The sequence below is a fragment of the Semicossyphus pulcher genome, unplaced genomic scaffold (assembly GCF_022749685.1).
Source record: "Semicossyphus pulcher isolate SPU_LCO1_2020_fin unplaced genomic scaffold, fSemPul1.0.p SCAF_4, whole genome shotgun sequence".
NCBI lineage: Eukaryota > Metazoa > Chordata > Actinopteri > Labriformes > Labridae > Semicossyphus > Semicossyphus pulcher.
In genome coordinates this window covers 19,941,762-19,959,461 of record NW_027211715.1, presented here as the reverse complement: position 1 = coordinate 19,959,461, position 17,700 = coordinate 19,941,762, and the positions used below count along the sequence as shown (strand labels likewise).

General features: G+C 44.1%; 1 protein-coding gene across 2 annotated transcripts in view; it reads right to left on the bottom strand.

The window, feature by feature from the left end:
* ttll7 (tubulin tyrosine ligase-like family, member 7) overlaps positions 1-17,700 on the bottom strand; it is a 67,855-nt gene that overhangs the window by 9,042 nt on the left and 41,113 nt on the right. For both annotated transcript variants that reach the window (XM_069680569.1, XM_069680570.1), the window contains exons 13-18: positions 16,503-16,589; positions 12,103-12,337; positions 9,194-9,489; positions 6,600-6,734; positions 3,025-3,105; positions 504-664 (exon numbers count right to left, since the gene is read on the bottom strand). In XM_069680569.1, the coding sequence (XP_069536670.1) occupies positions 504-664; positions 3,025-3,105; positions 6,600-6,734; positions 9,194-9,489; positions 12,103-12,337; positions 16,503-16,589 (995 nt within the window). The remainder of the gene's footprint in view (positions 1-503; positions 665-3,024; positions 3,106-6,599; positions 6,735-9,193; positions 9,490-12,102; positions 12,338-16,502; positions 16,590-17,700) is intronic.

Here is a 17,700-nt window from a genome sequence, read left to right as displayed (position 1 = left end):
ATTTGCACCCTGCCTCCGCAGAGTAACATGTTTCTTTCATCCCCGGGAGCTTTCAGGAGAGTGCAGAGAGGTCTGGTTGGTCTGTCACTCATTCTCTGTCATTCAGCTGCTGTTGCCTCACCAGTCATACTGAATAAAAATGGTAAATTGTCCCTGCTGTCACTGAGACTGATACATTGACGAACACTGGGCTTGAGGACATGGGAAGATTGCTTGGTGTGTGAACTGTGGAGACGCAGAGTAATATTATGCAATGAATATTGTGGTAATTGGCCTACAGTGTATTCACTTGTTGACGCAGTTGGTTTAGGTTATCAATTATAGCCTAAATCAAACTTGCAGTAAAAGTTGCATGGTTGTTTTCTTATGTCCATTTGTACATTCCATATTGTCTTATCTCTTGGCGACACTTGGTCAAACACTTAACATCAACTAGTTTCAAGCATGACCCAGCGATGACATCCTCATCCTTCCCCCCTCACAGCCTGCTCAGACATGCGTACCCAGTGTTAGAGAAGCAGTTCCACAGGCCCTGTCCGTGACTCCACAGCATCCGGTTGAAGACGCGGTTAAAGAGCCGGTAGAGGTGAAGACTCTCGACATCTGGCTCCCTCCAGATCCGCTGCAGCGCTGAGCGCACATTGGTACGTACAATGTCCAACACCTGAGTGACAGAGAGAGGGAGCAAGGTTGAAATCAGGCGTATGATAATGAAGGAAATTTATGCTGCAAGACAAAAGGTGACAGCGCTTCTAATTGATATGCATGAGTCGGCATTCGTTCCTACTGTATGATTTGTCTCTATTTTTTTAATCTTACTATAAAATTAGCAAGCACAGAGGCTAATGCATTCGCTCGGTAACGGAGAGCATTAAAGGATAAACAGGCAAATGCATGCATATACACAAACACTGTACCTGTACCTGCAACCAAAACATTTAATCATGCACACCGCACGGATTTGAAAATGAATGTTTAAGCATGTAAAAATACAGCCTATATGGGGAAGGGGGCTGTGGTAGAGGCAGGACAAAAAGCACTGGGGCAGACAGTGGAGAGCACGGGAGAGGACTAATTGCTGCACGGACGTCAGTCTTGGTGAGAAGGTGTCAGAAGATCCCAGGCGGTCTGAGGACACCTGCGCCAGCCTTCCATCTTCCCTCCTTTGTTTTCCCATCCCTCCCCACCTCACTGCCTTCTCTTCCTCCCGTTTTCTCTCCCTCCTCACCCCGCTCAGAGTGCAGCGCTGTGGCCCTTTTGACTTTGATTCCTTGCTCCTCATTACTGACGTGCCCGTCTGACTGTGTGCGCGCGTGTGCATGTGTGTTTTGCGATGCGAAGAGGCAAGATTTCCCTACAGCAATATGAGGCGAGACACGCATGCACACTCAGACAAACTGATAGATGAGTAAACACACACACAGATATGTTTTGGTATGGTAATCAGATGGCAGAGCGGTGGGCGCTACATTCCTGACCTCTGCCTGCTGCTCATTAGGCTGCCCCACTCCAAATAAAACATCAGCTCGCATCGCCACAGCCCACCACACAGCCGAGCACAGTGGTGCAGAAAGCGGCGGCTGAAAGATCACATCATTACTGACACGCCTACTGGATGCCATTTCACGTCTTGTCCCCCTTTCTGTTTTGTTTACATCCTATTTGGTGTCTCTACCTCTCACTGTCTGACATGATAATGATCTTCATGCTTGTCTTATTTTGCATTTTTTCTCTCATTTTGGATTTGGGGACTTAAAAAGTTGTTCAAAAGCATTCAAAGGAAGAGGAAAGGAGCCGTGGCATTTTGTCATAGTCAATGCTTTTTACAACACCCATTCTATACAGGCTGACAGTATAGACTGTGTGGCAGCAAGGGCGAAGGCAGGCAATTTATATAAGTCCAGAGTATAAAGGTCCATTTTTAAGACTTTCAGAATTTATATAGCCAAAAATGAGGCATTATTTCTGGCTGGGTTGTCAATCAGAAAAGTAAGGAAGAAGTATGGATCGTTCTAAGTTTAATCCAAAAGGCAACTGGACTTGGTTGAAGATCATCCGAGGGGCTTCTTCAGTCCAGATACACTCATACTTTTGTTTTTGTGTGTTTTTTCCAAAGAGAGAGAGAGAGGGAATGACAAGCACCAAAGGACTGAGGGCTGGAGTTGAACCCAGATCTACCTACTGAGCAACCCGGCGACCCTGCCTCGCGTTTATAAGACGAAAGAATCTCTGATCTACCAAATCTGATTTTAAAAAATGATGAACAATCAGATTTTCAGCCGAAAGCTATGAAGAGAGCAAGAAAGAGAGCAGCCGTAGTCATGAAACCTTGAGGGTGAACGTGCAGAGGGGACAGCTCTGATGATAACAAAGCAGTGAATCCGTAAAATAAAACATTGTCATTTTTTTTTCATGCCGGTTCTGATTCTGAAACACATATGAACACAACCCCGCAAGAAGGTGACACATTTTGATTTGATGCAAGCGAATGCACCCTTCATCTTCCCCGCCGCATGTAGCCTCTCTGCTCTGCCCCAGGTCACTCCTGGAGGTCTTTATACATCAATGACTGTTGTAATTCAGAGGTCATCAAATACTGATGGTTTGTCATGCTATCTTGTGTCTCATACAGACGCTTAAGGTAGCATTTTAGGTCTACTGTGCAAGTGTCTGTTTCAGACAGACAGTGAATGTAGTAGAGAAAAGGGGACAGCAATTTAACCTTGTAGCTACGTCCCGACTTCCCAACTCTTTTCTATTAATGCAGTTAAAGGCACTTTGGCTACAACTTTAACTTTTCTCTTTGTTCAATTGCCTCTGTTGGGGTTATTATGTAGTCTGCTTATGAATCCATCTTCTTGTTTGACATTATTTTGTTGCTCTAATCATTTGTTGAAGCAGTCCAGCTTTGGAACATTTTGGATGGAAATTAAGCTGAAAACTTTGGGAGCTACTCGAGTTTTCTGCAGGTCAGGAGTGCACTGGTTCAGATTTCTTCCAATCTGGTTCTAGTATAACACTCACCTTTCGTTGTTTCGTAGAGTCGAGCTTCACTAGCCAATAGGAAGCCACCTTTGATTTATGGTACTTCCAGTTGTCGAGGATCTGTGGGAAAAACACCAGCGTTAAACATGCTGACGGTTTTTTATACAGACCAATATTATTTTATTCTTCTAAGAAGTAGAAGAACAATCAAGCAGATATGTTTAAAAAAACAAAAAAGACCACTGCAAGTCTAGTCCGACGCCAAGTTTTCTACATGCTGACACCACAGCCATTGTGTTGTGCAGAACAATAAACTCCAGAAAAAAAATCAGACTAGAAAGATACATGAAAACTGAAATAAGTAGGCTACATCTTTCAAACATGGCAGTTGGTCTTGCTCAAAGTTTCCTGTTCAGATCATGCTACTCTACATGTGTCTCTGCCAAGCTAGAAGCCCAGCCGTGTCAGAAATAGAGGAACATGATGAGTTCACTCCCATCGTCACACCCCATCTTTTATATCACACTTTAGCCTAGACATGAAACGTGTTACATTGCTGGGTTTGTCTTTCCCTGTCCTCATGCATTTTTAACTTGTACACGTCTAAGTCATTATGGAAAAGCTCTGTGTTCTAAGAGGAGAAAACATTACGGATAGAGCTGCAATGCTTGTGCAATATGTGCATCTGGTGTATGATACAAGGCAACGCTGGAAATATAATGCAAGAGGGGAAATATTGTTCCTCCGCTGTCTTTGTTTTGTTTTTTTCTTGAATGTATGGGGAGAGTAGTTGTGCAATTTAAGTATAAGAACACTTTCCTGCTAAAAGTTTGTCCTAAAGTCAAATCTGCCTTCATAAGTAAAGATTGTAACCCCTCACTCTTTTATTTGTCATGATTGCTTTGGATACAAAATGCAAAACTTAAGTTGCATTGTTTCTGGAACACAGGTATTTATTTAATGTAAATTATTTGATATATTTTAAAGGAAGTGGACTGCCACAGTTCCTTATAAGGAAAGGTAACTTGAAGCCTTTTTTAAAACATGATGTAAAGTATGGCAAACATGACAAACTTGTCTCTAACAGACTTTAGAGAGGGATCTTTTTGTAAGTGAATTTAAATCTGCAATAAAATTTGAGTTGTGATATTTGTTTTTTCAGCAGAAAAACGCTGTTTTGCTGATGTTTAAATCCTTGGGGCATCTGTCGTTCTGCTGAAAAGCTGTGCTGGGTATTCCCATACACTTGCTCCTAGTGCCAACATCCTTGTGTACCTACAGGCAGTGTTATTGTTGCTCTGTTGACTTAGTCTACATCTCCCCACTGGTGCACATAAACCTCTCACGTAGCATGCTAGATCCCCTGCAAACAGAACTCCCAATGGGAAGCTCCAGTGTAAACTTCATGTTTGCTCGCGCACACACGTGTACGCACAAAAAAACAATCCACGAGGCTTCACAGATACACAGCTGAGGTGTACAGTGCACACTGTTCTTCGCTGTCCGGAAAGTCACTTGTTTGCTTTCTTATTTCTCTCTCTCAATAAGAACCTCATGAACCATGTCTGGTAAGATGCAAGCTCATTTGTCACATTTGTTTCAACTCACACAAATTACCCTCAATTAAAGCACAATAAAACACTCTGGATGCTTTTCACCTTTCAATGGTTCCAACTGTGACAAAAAAAAGCAGGTTTTGAGTGAAAGATTAAGGAGGCAATTACTCGCATACAAACACATCATTAGGCCAATTAAAGCTCAACTTTAAATCATAGACAACATAAATTGTCAAAGATTGTTTTCAGCCCAAGCGAGCGTTCCGTCTCTCCAGAGGCACGGACTGAACGGTACAGGTGCAGTTGCTCATCTGCGTTTCCATGGCGCTCTCATTAGCGTTCGTTAACAGTACAGGTGTGGTGGTAATTGTCTCTCACGACCCCGACACACCCTGATGACACGCACACACATTCACACGTTTTTGCTGTTTTTGTGAGGACATTGTATTGGCTTACATGAATTACCAGACGGCTCGCCCTGACTTAACCTTTATCACAACAACCAGCAGCTTTACCCGCAATGATGAGGATTGTAGGTGCGGTATAACACATGTAATACAGTGAGCTGCACTGAGAAAAAGGGAGCATGTCACTTACTAAATCCGAAGATTTATTTTTATTGGTTTCCGTGATGATATGTAGATATATTTATGTTTAAATGCTTATGATGGTTGGCAGCAAAGTTTGTGAATATATTCTGGCTGGCCCCAAACGTTGATGACTCATGGAGCATCAGTTCAAGGAGCTCCTGAGTCAGCCCCAGTTGTGTCAATCAAATCACTGATGTTTTTTTTAGATGCATCATTGTACACAAAGTAACACAGGATAACTGCATGGCAGGCTGTAAACCCTTATGAACCTAGTCTTGTCTCATAATGACCTAATACTAAACTAACTGTGATTGAATCAGCGGGCAGAACAACACCAGTTTACTGCTCTACAACACACCCGTTGTCACTGTTGTATGTTAGCAAGTTGCTAAACAGTTTTTAAACCACACTCTTGTTCAATTTCCTCCACTGTCTCCCGACTGACTCGTGGGCTGACAGAGCTGTCAGTAGCAGCAGCAGCAGCGACGCTACGACGAGGACACACATTTTAGAAGCCACACGAGAGAAGGAACACAAACTATGCAAAACCACTTCTATTTACTTCCTGTGTACTCATGTAGCCTTGTGACATTTTGTTTTTTGCTCGTTGAAAGTGTTGCTTTGCTTGTGTGTCGTTCATTAGTCACCCTGGTGAGGACTGAGTCCGGCCGGCTGCTGTCCGTTCAGCACTGCGGGAGCTGTGGTGCTGAACGGACAGCTGGTTCTGAGGACAGCGATGGTCGTAACGGAGGTCAGAGTCGGTGTAGATTGGACGGATGGACGCTTTCATTGTACTTTTGTGCTGCTGATGAGTTGCTCCTGGCGTGACTTCAAGGTGAGTATCTGCCTCTTTTTCGGCTTTTCCCTTTTTTTAATGCTGAATTTTCCTTAAAATGAATAAAGATGCTTTCCTGTATTTAAGTAGAACGTCCATGTTTCTGCATCATCATGGATGCAGCAAACTTTTTATGTATCCTCTCTTGTTTGTTTTGTACTAGTTTACAAAAAGATACATGGAAGCAACACGACACAAACACTCAAAATGTGAGGACACAGAGATCTGACCAGAAATAGAGGAGGCACTGATTAATACAAAGGAGCAGTGGGGAATAGCACTAGACTGCAAACCCAAAGACAGGTTGTCATTGGGGTCGTTTGAAAGACAATGGGAGCCAAGCCAGAGCAGACAGACTATTGTGGAGAGGGGCGAGGAGGTCTCTTTTAGTTAGGCTGCAGAGTGACCGCACCTGGCCACAAAGGGGACTCTGGGAATACAGTCAGAGTCTGTGGAGCTCCATGTTTACTCTCACTTTCTTTTCTTATTTATTTCCATCTTTTCTTCCGGTACTTCCTTGCATTTTCCGGACTGTGAATCTGACTCATTTTGACAAACACAAAAAAATGAATATTGGAACCATTGAATCATTGTATAATAAACACACAAATACAACAGAAATAGTGCACCGACCTCATCCAGCACCGCCTCGGCCTCTTCCTCCGTTTTGCCTGGAAACCTGATCCTCATGGCGGTCAGCGCGGCCAGAGTCTGACGCACCAGCTCGGCCTCCTGCTCTTTGCTTCTCAGGTTTATCAGCGGATCACCCTATACGTACACACACACACACACACACACACACACACACACGTAATAAGAAACCAATAGAGTATACAGATACTTTACATAAATATGAAGGAATAGGTTAGTATCATATCACAACTTTATCAGAACCAGACTGTTCAACACATTTCATTTTTAGGACAAAACAACACTAAGTAGATATTAAAACTTAAAGGGTTAATTATTTAATTAATAATAATTTTTAAGTATTTTACCTGGCTTATAGAGGCAAAATTAATTTTATGTTTCAGTGAACATTTTTGGTTGACTGCCGGGGTCAGCCCTACACACGGGTCTGTATGTGACTGACTGAGCAACTGACTGACTGAGTGAGAGAGTGACTGTACTTTCACAGCCACAGAGAGAGAGAGTTGTGACATCGCAATGGTGGATCATGGAGCATATTGGACCTCCACTGATGCGACTCTCTCTCTATACTGCTCTCGATACTTTGTTCGGGGAGTAGGCGGGGCTGCTCCCCCGCTGCTCGTCAGCTGTCCTCACCTACGTCCGCAGCGCGCACCTGCTTTCAGACACGTTGTCATCGGCCTCATGAGGACAGTCCTTGTAACACATTGCCCACAAAAGGGCACGTTGACCTGATGCGGACAGCCACATACTAGGTTTTGATCTAGTCTTGTTAAATCCCGGTTTATTTCCAAATCACCTCAGCACAAGAGAGCATAAAGTTTAATTCCGTATAGGTGCTAACACGTCTAAACAATGTGAGCGGTTGCAATGTGCTTTTAGATTATCTTTAAATTATAGGGTGCTCTTTAAGTTGTCTCTTAGTTCTTTTAGTGACAGATTATCATTTTCGACACTAAACCCCAAATTGCTCCTGGTGGCATAGCCATCGGTGTGCGATTGACAGTTGGGCACTTTACGTAGCAGGCTCTGCCATCACTGTACGACTGTGTTTGTGTGAATGTTCGCAGGACTAGAAAAGCGCTACATAAGCAACATGTTACCATTTCACAGAGCAGTTAGCACAAAGACGTTTTGGCAACAAGTATCATGCAATGTCTGACTAAACTTACTGGACTAATAGTATTTGCTAAATCTTAATTATTATTTGTTGGTTAGAAAAAAGTTTGAATTCCAGGGATGAAAAAAATGTTATAGGTAATATTATTGTTATATTACTAACACCGTGCTGTATAAATACATCATGTAAATAATGAGGCTTTTAAATACACATTTTCAAGTGAACAAAGGAACCGAGCTTCCTCTTAACGACATCGCTAACGGCAAAAGTGGTATTGATTCTGTCATAACAAGCAGCAACGACGCTGAACAATGAGTTTACTTATTTCATCACGGCGTAAGATCTTCCCTCCCCTGCTTCAGTCCTCTCAACCCGAGCGGATTTTTCACTACTGCTTTACTTGAACCTGATCTGAACACTTTAACTACTGTAACTCAACAACCCACGGCAAACGCACACAGCATTGTGTCCCTGGTACATGCTCTTATCTCTGACAGACAGCAAAGACTCATTTCCTATAATAAACCAGCCAGGCTACCTCACATGGACACATTACCCAGAAGGCCATCTTCCTTTAAAGGGAAGGCTTAGTAAAGATAGGTCTAACAGATGCTCTGACAACAGACAAGGCAAATCTCCAGGATGTATTTTAAAGTTGCTTTTACACTCTCAGCGACTAACCAACCACTTGAAACTTGGTTTAACTTGAAACAGTTGGTCCACTATTTGGGGAAGCCCTAACATTGTATAATAACAACCTCCTCAAAATACCCCATATTATAGCAGCTATATTATACAGCAATAGCTTTAAAGTACTCAGAGGTGAACCTCCGTCCTAGCTGATATCCTGCTCCAGCATGTTTCTACCCCCACGTGTGTGATTCCAACGAGGATTTCAAGTAAGCAAAATAGTATAAAAGCAAAAAAAAAAAAGAAAAGAAGAGGAAATCCTTCTGTCATTTTGGATTCATGTGTGTCATGGTACATGCATACAACCAGTGCACCCAATGGCCTTCTCAGGACAAAGGTTTTCCATTCAGTTGTGTGTGGAAGGTTAAAAGTATTCAGCTCTGTTTCTTTCGGTTACACTGTATGTCACAGAGGTTACTTGTAAAGAAGGAAGGGGAATGGAGGCGGCAGGCAGAAAGCAACAGATGGCAGCATGATAAAAGATCATTGTGGTGGGTTACAGTAGGCCTATACAGTACTGAAGGAGCTGCTCGGGAGATTCTTAGTGGGCTTGATACAATATATGCCACAGGAGGAGAAAAGCGAAAGGGAATGGTAATAAAAAAATCAGACTCTGGTTATAGAGAGTTGGAAAGTGATTGTTTCCTTTTGACGCTGTTGGAGTGGTGGATCAGAAGAGAATGGCCACACTGAGCAGTAAGACAGCTCGACTATGTAAAAGTGAAGTGACGTAAACCCTACTTTGTGTGTGAGTTGAGTATCTTACCATGTTGGAGTGGATGGTCCCCAGGCTGTTGCTGTGAGGCACGCGGTGGGCGGAGCCGCTGCGGCTCAGCGAATGAGAGCGCAGCGTGGCGGAGCTCGGCCTGATGAGGGGAGTGGCCATGGGAACCGTAGGAGAAGGTCTGTTGGACAAAGACCGCAGCTCGTTGGGCGACGAGAGGGATGCGATGGAGCGCGGGCAGGAGATGGAGCGCCTGATTGGACCAGAGAGAGTTGGGGAAGCAGAGGGGGCGGGGCTGGTTTTCAGCGACTTGATTGGAGGCTTCCAGTGCATGCGGCCTGTGGAGAAAACAGAAGGGAGGGAGAATGAGGAGGGGGGGCACCGATTCACTGTCATACTTCAAATTCTTTTCTGCCCTGATCCTGTCTCGAAGCTCAAGTCACTGTCAAGCTCTCTTCCCTGCTTTCCATCCGATGCCGGGTGGCTTTGGAGATGAAGTGTGGCATTAAAACTCCCATTGCTGCATTCTGGCTCACAGGCCCAGTGGCCCAGCATGTATGTTATTAGCAACCGCAGCATGTGTTGTAGAAACCAGAAACTAAACAGTAGCCCTGTCTGGTTTGGGAATGGATTAAAGAGAAGCTCTCTCTCCGTCTCAGACACACACACACACACACACACGCAAAAAGACACAAAGAATCACACACTTACACTCCCCATCACCCTTGAAACTCCACCAGCTTGTCTACCAGCCACTGTATTAGTGCGTGTTTTCTATCTGTGCAGTGTAACATCAAGTGTGCACGCAAATTATTATTTGTGTCTGTCTGCCCGTGTGTGTTTGTGTGTGTGCGTGTGGCCTTCTGAGGTTTGGCCGCTGCCAAATGAAAGCATTATGGGGCTTAGTCCTAGCGGCTCTATGGTGGCGTGGTATGGAGTAGGGCTTGGCAGGGTTGCTCAGTCTCCCTCTGCACACACGCACACACGTACACACACAGTTAAAAGTTGGGCTTTTTCATCGGTTTGTCCCCTTACTTTGTGACAAATAGAATGAGCTCATGCAACGGTCCTCTCTCTATTGAGCAGTAGAACTAGCGGCCCACAATGCAGCCGGAGAACCTTTTTTCTCTCCAAGGACGGCACATATACGGCTGTGAAAGGTGCCCTCTTACTCACTTCAGAGAGCTGAAAGTGAGTTGATGTATGTGAAATATTGTGTCAATGCTTGAGACTTATCACTCACACTATAAAACAGGGAATATTTCCACATTAAATTCAAGGTGTTTCCAAGGTAAACAACAAAAGGAGTCTTTTTTTTTTCTCACTTTCTCTTTCAATCACATTCCTCCTCCTCGTCCTCCACCTTCTATTCACTGGAACTGCACTCTTCAGGACACTTATCTTTCCTCAAGTGCTTTTCAGATCTTCAGCATTATTCTGTGTGTGGTTGTGCATGTGTGTGTGTGTGTGAAGGTAGTGCATTTCTTTACTTAGGCGCTCAAGAACAGAGTCCCATGCTGTCATTTTATCAGAAATAAAGAATCTAATACCACTTTGTCACATCAATTAGACATATCAGGGATGCACAAGATTGGATTTTTTGCCGATATCCGATATGGCGATATTTTCCAACCCTTTTTGCTGATTTCGATACCGATATATTGGGCACACGTTTTTTTCCACCTAATAACAGAGAACATCGAGTCTCCCCTGTAGTGGAATTGATATCATGCCTACTCTTATTGTAGTGGCCATAAACTGCCATCTTGCAGACATCTTGTACCCTTCTTCACGCTTGACAGAAGAGGTGTTGTACAAAAGGTCACGTGTCTGATCACCATCATCATCAGCGCACCTGAATGCAGCATCCCCCCCTAAACGGCAGTGAGGGAGACATGCCCGGACTTGTTTACTGCATCTACTATGGAGACATCAGTGATCGCTGACGGACTCTTTTTTATCGTGTGTGCGTCCGTGAATATGTAAGTTAGTTTTGCGATGATGTTTATGTTACAGTCTGTTAGCGTCCGCTTTGGCTGCGAGTGTATTTTCATCGTGTTTGATGTTAAGTCCGGTAAAATGAGGAGGATGTGAGCTAACTGTTAGCTAGTTGTGAAAGTTGTTTAACTTCTATTTATTGGCTCGAGTTTCTGTGACTTTTTAGTCTTTATTTGTATATTGTTGAGAACTTTGTGCAGGCAGTGCATGTGCACACTTGCGGCGAGTTAATGTTGTAGCATTACGCTAAGCTTTATTAGGGAATCATCGAGCATTTAGGCATAATTTGCACATTTATCTGCGGAAAATATCGGCAGAAATATGACATATCTGCTGATGCCGATATATAATTTGCAAGCCATAATCTGCAGACACCGATAACGTGCCGCTAATATAGTGCATCCCTAAGACACATAAGAACTTGCAGGCTGATGAACATTTGTGATGTTCCTCTGCTGGCTCACACTGTCGCATATGAGCTGGTGGTGCTTCTGGAGAGTGTGTGTGTGCGTGCACTGTAGGTGATGATCAAAGCACAACTGTCTGCATTCGTGTGAGTGCAAATGTTTTCTGTGCAACTATGAATATTTTCAAAGTGTATTCAGAAGGTCCTCACTGCATCATTGTATACATTCACGCACGCTTTCTCTCCTGTCTGCACTTTGTTCTCTGTCAGTGAGATGAAACAGAAACTAAAACAGACATCTTAAAAAATGCGTCTCTATTCAGCTGTCTGACTGCGCAAATGAACACAACAAGTCTTTTTTTAAAACCAACGAAGAGGGCAGAAAGAATAGAGAAGTAAAATGAGGAGAAAGCTCGCAAGCAAAAACACAAGTAAACAAGCGAGTGAGAAAGAGGGATTGCAACAAACAAGGTCCTTGTCAACCCCCACGCTCTTGCTCCTGATAAAGAGATTCTTAGACACCTTTGTATACATCCTGTCTCTGTACCTGAGCGCTCAGCCAAGTTCTTCTCCTTGCTCTCGCCAAGGTCGTAGGAAACTTTCTTCTCCCTCTTCTCTCCCCCTCTTCCTCCTCCTCCTCCTCCTGCTTTCCTCCTCTCCTCCTCTTCTTCGTCTGAGGAGGAGCAGGAGTTATCGGCGCTGCTGCCACTTGTGAAGTCAGCCAGGTAGTCTGGTCTTTGACGTCGGGGTGTCTGACTGCATTCTGGCATGGCGGTCAAGGGCTGCCGGGGACAAACACAGACAGGTGAGTTAAGTACACATACACATACTGAATTAAAAGCGCACACGTACAGTAGATCGTTATAGTCGTACACATACGTAAACATCCTTTTACTCTTATCCTCATGGGACCTTCCACTGAGCGCACTCGCCTCCTAACCCTGAAATCACCTCATTTTGTGAAAAATGTCCTGCCTTCAAAAGGTCAAAAACTCAAACAACCTCTCACAAGGACATAAGTACAAGAGTAAACACACACACGAACACTTGTACATAAAGACGTTGAGCTGTTGTCAACCTCCCCGAGCCTGTCCTCACCCTCAGCCCATTACCATCTGTCACAGGGAGACCCGGAGGTGACACAGCCAGCCCATCCGCCCACATGTGTGTATGTTTACCTGCAGCCTCATTATGGACAGAGACAATTGTAGTCCCAGTCTACGTGTGTGTTTGTATTTGTATATGCGTTTTAAATGTGCACTATTTATTTCTGAGCCTTGTTAAAGGAAACTTTCTGTTACTCTGTGACAAACAATAAAGTTATCCTTCCCCCTTTTTTTTTCACGCTGTTTCTAAGTGTAAGGTGTCCCTGCCTTTTCAAGGAGTGGGGGAAGAAGCTCTTATCTTCTCTTATAACATGGTCTGGGTGAATACTTGATTCTGATGGCTATAGGGTGTCAATTATTGTTTGAGAACTGGACACCAATCAAGTAGTTTCTGTGGACTTACTGACTTTGGGGCGGCTGTGGCTCAGAGACGTCTCTTAAATGTAAGGTTGGGGGTTCGATCCATGACTGCTACAGTCACATGTCGAAGTGTCCTTAGCCAAGACACTCAACCCCCAATTGCCCATGGTGGCATAGGCATCGGGTATGAATGTGCATAGATCCTGGGAGATTGGCAGTTAGGCCTTTGCCATCAGTGTGTGAATGTGAATGTAAAAGAGCTTTCAGTGGTCTGAAGACTAGAAAAGCGCTGTATAAGTACAGTCCATTTACTTAATTAATGCACTGCTTAGTATCAGCCAATATCTAAAATGAGAAACCACAGCCACAGGGAAGCGGTCCAAGTTTTAGGTTTACAATTTATGCAACTTGTTTACAGACAAACATAAAGTTACAACAACGTAACTGGCCTCCATGTCATCAATAAAAACCTGATAATGGACACCTCGTAGGGCATCCATCCATCCATCCATCCATTTTCTATACGTCTTATCCTGTTTGGGTCGTGGGAGGCTGGAGCCTATCCCAGCTGTCATTGGGCGAGAGGCGGGGTACACCCTGGACTGATCGCCAGTCAGTCACAGGGCTGAGACATAGAGACAGACAACCTTTCACGCTCACACCTACCGGCAATTTAGAGACACCAATGAACCAAACGAAGCTGTAGTTTTGTGGAAAACATGCAAACTCCACACAGAAAGGCCCACTTCGTCCGAACCAGGGTTCGAACTATGAACCTTCTAGCTGTGAGGCGACAGCTCTAACCACTGCACCACCGTGCAGCCAGATGTAAGCAATGAATAAGTAAAAAGAACTTTATGTAGATGATTTGTAATTAACAGTATTATTACAGTACCTTGTGAGAGGCTTGAAAAGTATGACGAAACTAGTGGTGCTCCATTTCCCAGGTAAAGATTCATCAAGGGGTAGTGCTTATTGCTCAGGTAGGGGCATTAAGATTGGGCCTATGAAGAGGAAAACATCATGCCTCCACAAATTGGACCGGATTGGGTATGTAAAGTTTTAATTTCAAAGTAAAAGTCTCTTTAATGATCAATGTTTTACAAATCTGAAGTCTGTGTTTATCCGTCTAGAAAATCATAGTTGTATTGCTACTAATGTGAAAAGACTTTTATTCGTCTTGATGTAGGAGGCCAAAGCTAAGGCTTTTTAATTCTACAGAAAGTGCCTTTGATCTTTTTTTGGAGGACAATTGCATTTTACACTTTTTGATTGAGTTTTACAGCCATACAACGACCCCTTCACAAGATGAATTAACCACAGCAACCCGAAGTATCCAAACTAAAAAGACCCAGCAGCACTTGTTCTTAGACTTATTTCGTAAGTGCGTCTGATTTTTAAACTGACTATCTTGAAGATTTCAGTTTTGTCCTCTTGGGTGCCCCCTAATGGCGATGTATGGTAATTGTGGGAGGACACTTCCCAATTTAACCGAACATCTACGCTTGGCTCCTTTTGTTACGGTTGTAACTCTTGATTTTCCTCGCTGACAGACGCTTTCCTTTTTAGACTGTTTGCCTTCATCTGAGTGTCGAATTTGTTTCTTTTTCTTTGGATTTTCATTTATTTTTGAAGTTGTATCTGTAGTCATCGATCTTTTCTTTGTTTGTTCAGCCATAGTAGATTACTGTTTACTCGCAACACTTGCAGAGACCAGAAAAGCAGCCGCTTAGCTCCGCCTACCCTCTCTGGCAGACCAACCACTGCTGGGTGATGGAGAACGCGTCACTAACTATACTGCAAATGCAAAGGCTTTCATCAGTGGGCCATAGGCTCAATCACCATTGTGTTACCTCATGCGGTGATAGATAGTGACTTAACAGACATTTATTTAAATGAAAATCTTCAAGATTATTACTTTAAATAAAGAAGTTTACAGGGAGTAATCAACATTGTAAATCTCTGCTGTCTTAGAACAGGCGGCTGACTTCTGCACACATGACACCATGATCTGTTAGGCCCTGTGTCTACTTCATCCAGGAAAGGAACACACAGATCGCATTAATAAAGCATTTATACATCTGTTATTCACTGGTTAGCTCGGGCAGTGCTGTCAGGCCACCTAAATTAATGGGCAGGAAGTGATCACAGGGCTTACACAGTCACCGCTGGGTAGCCATGTGGGTGAGTGATAGAGGAGGATGGAGACAGAGAGAGATTAAATACATGAGAGGAAAATAAAAGAGAAGATGGGAACATCAGATTGATGGGGAGAGACATAAAGAGGAGGACAAGGTGAATCTGAGTATGGGAGCGGAGAGAAGCAGAGCAAAGGCTTTGAATAGACGGGGAGAACGGAAATGAAGACACACAGAGAGAGAAAAGGAACATACGAGTCGAGAGAGGAAAGGAGACAGGAAGAAACTGGATAAACAGCAGAGAGCAAGGCAAAGGGAAGGAGAGACAGACGGATGAGGAAAGAGAATGAAACGAGTCTGAGTGATGGGATAAAATCAAGCCAACTAAGAGGAACATTTTATCGTATTTAAAATGTAGGACAATAAAAGAAACAAATAAATGAAAGGAAAGAAAACCTGCTAGCTCTCCCTCCTGTCACCACATCACTTCCTGCTTCCTTGTCCTCCTCAATACAAACCTTTGCGGCCCTTCCTTCCCTCCGAATCCTGCCTCTAATCCCCTCGCTCCTCTCCTCCGGCTTCTGCACACTCTTTGGTTCTCTTTCACCAGATGGCTTGTGAGCACTGCACCCCGAGGAGTGAATCTATCCGTCACAGCTCTTTCTTTCCCCCCGCTCTCCTCAATGTCTCTCCCCGCACAGCCAGCAACATCGAAACTGACAGGGTCCAAATTAATTTGGACAACAGTGATTGTGTCTGAACAAGTCCTCATTCCGGCTAAGGCCTCTCTAATGCGGCGCTGAACTGCCCTGTCGAGTCCCTAACATACTCTTTGAGTGTTCCAGCCAATTTAGCCCCGCGGTGAGGGAGGGATGGATGTAGATGTTCGAGGAGAGGATGGGGATGGAGAGGTGAAGGGAGGGGAGTGAAGCAAGGTGATGGAGGGAGTAATGTGCTGTCGTGGGAAATCGAGGGGGCGTATAGGTGTATGTGACAGAGGAAGAGAGAGAGAAAAAGAGGGAGATAGACAGAGAGAGAGATAGCACAGAGAGAGCGAGAGAGACAGCCTGACAGCTGTCCCCTTGGGGAGTTAGATCTTTTCTTTGGGCCTCTTTCTGATTCTTTTCTTTCACGCCTAACCCGCCACCCCCCTCTTTATTTTTCTGAATCACGTCCTATGTGCTTTCTGTGGGCGTTAGCTCCAGGCATCTGCCTACCTGCCTCCCCCTTTCTCCCCCTCTCTGACACTCTTCTTTGCACTTTTCTTGGGTCCCTTGAGGCAGAGGGCCCTTTTACTCCCTCCTCTCTCCGGGTTTCAGCTTCTCTCTCTGACTCTCACCCACCTTAGGGCCTCGTTGCCTGGAGGATTTGCCCATCAGCTTCTCGTCGTCCAGTTCACATTGCTCGAGCAGATCCAAGATGTCCTCCTCCTTCACCAAGCACAAACACAAGATGATGAGATTAGAATAAAATAAATATGAATATGCCAAAGGTGATGATTATTGTTACATAAGGAGCCTACAGTATAAAGCATCAACAGGGTGGTTAAATCTTGATGATACACTGACAAGGAATAATTCACACTCTTTGATGTTTTATAGCTCTAATTACTTTGAGGTCAAACAAAGTGTGAGAAAATAAGACAAAGTTAGACTTCACAGGCGTATGTGCCTTATCTGGGGGTTAGAAAAAAGGCCCTGGCTGAAAGTGCATGGCTATTTGGCAGCGCTCATAGAGGCTGGATTTGGGAAAGGCAGCTTCTCGGCCTTCGCCAATATGCTGGGGCCCTGGCCATTTGGCCGTAGCTGAAATGCAGGCAAAGGTGATTAATGTTGCCTCACGTCTGGGACATAAAAAGCTCCCACTTGCCGCTCAAAAACAGATGAAAAGTGATTGTTTTTCTCTCAGATTAGCCATCAAACTGCCTTCTGGGGTCTTTGAAAAGGTCACCGGGCCCCCCGGCTCTCTGTGTTTGAACATACATGTGTGTGTGGTGGTTTATAACGACGTCTGGAAGTCTTCGTGTTCGTGGATGGGTACTTTACAGCCACAGGAAACCCACATCCACAAATCCGACATTTAAAGCGAACTTTGTTTCAAGTTGGGTTTTTCAGGCTTTGCTAAAATATTTGCAGACTCTGTGCCCAGTCGTACGCAGACCAGCTTCAGGCTGGCTTCTCCAAACAGGGGCCGTGCTGAAGCTCATCTACTGTAGGCGATATACTCACTATTGTTAAATGCCTTATATAAGCAGAACCATCCCTTTAAGTAATGTGGACTGCTGCAGTATTTGTTCCTAACACTGCTCATACTAATTTGTCTCGAGAGAACTCCAGTAAGTATAAGAAAACAAAAGTACCATAAAAACTAAACACATATTCTCCCCAGCCATTGTTTAAGGCGGGATAGGAAGCTGGAATGTAATGTGCATTTAATGGATTGTATAAGTGGTCCTGCGGTGCTAACAACCTAAATTTGAGATTGTGTATGTGTATTTAACTTGATAATTGCCGAGGGTAAGAAAAGCAGTACTTTGCCTTG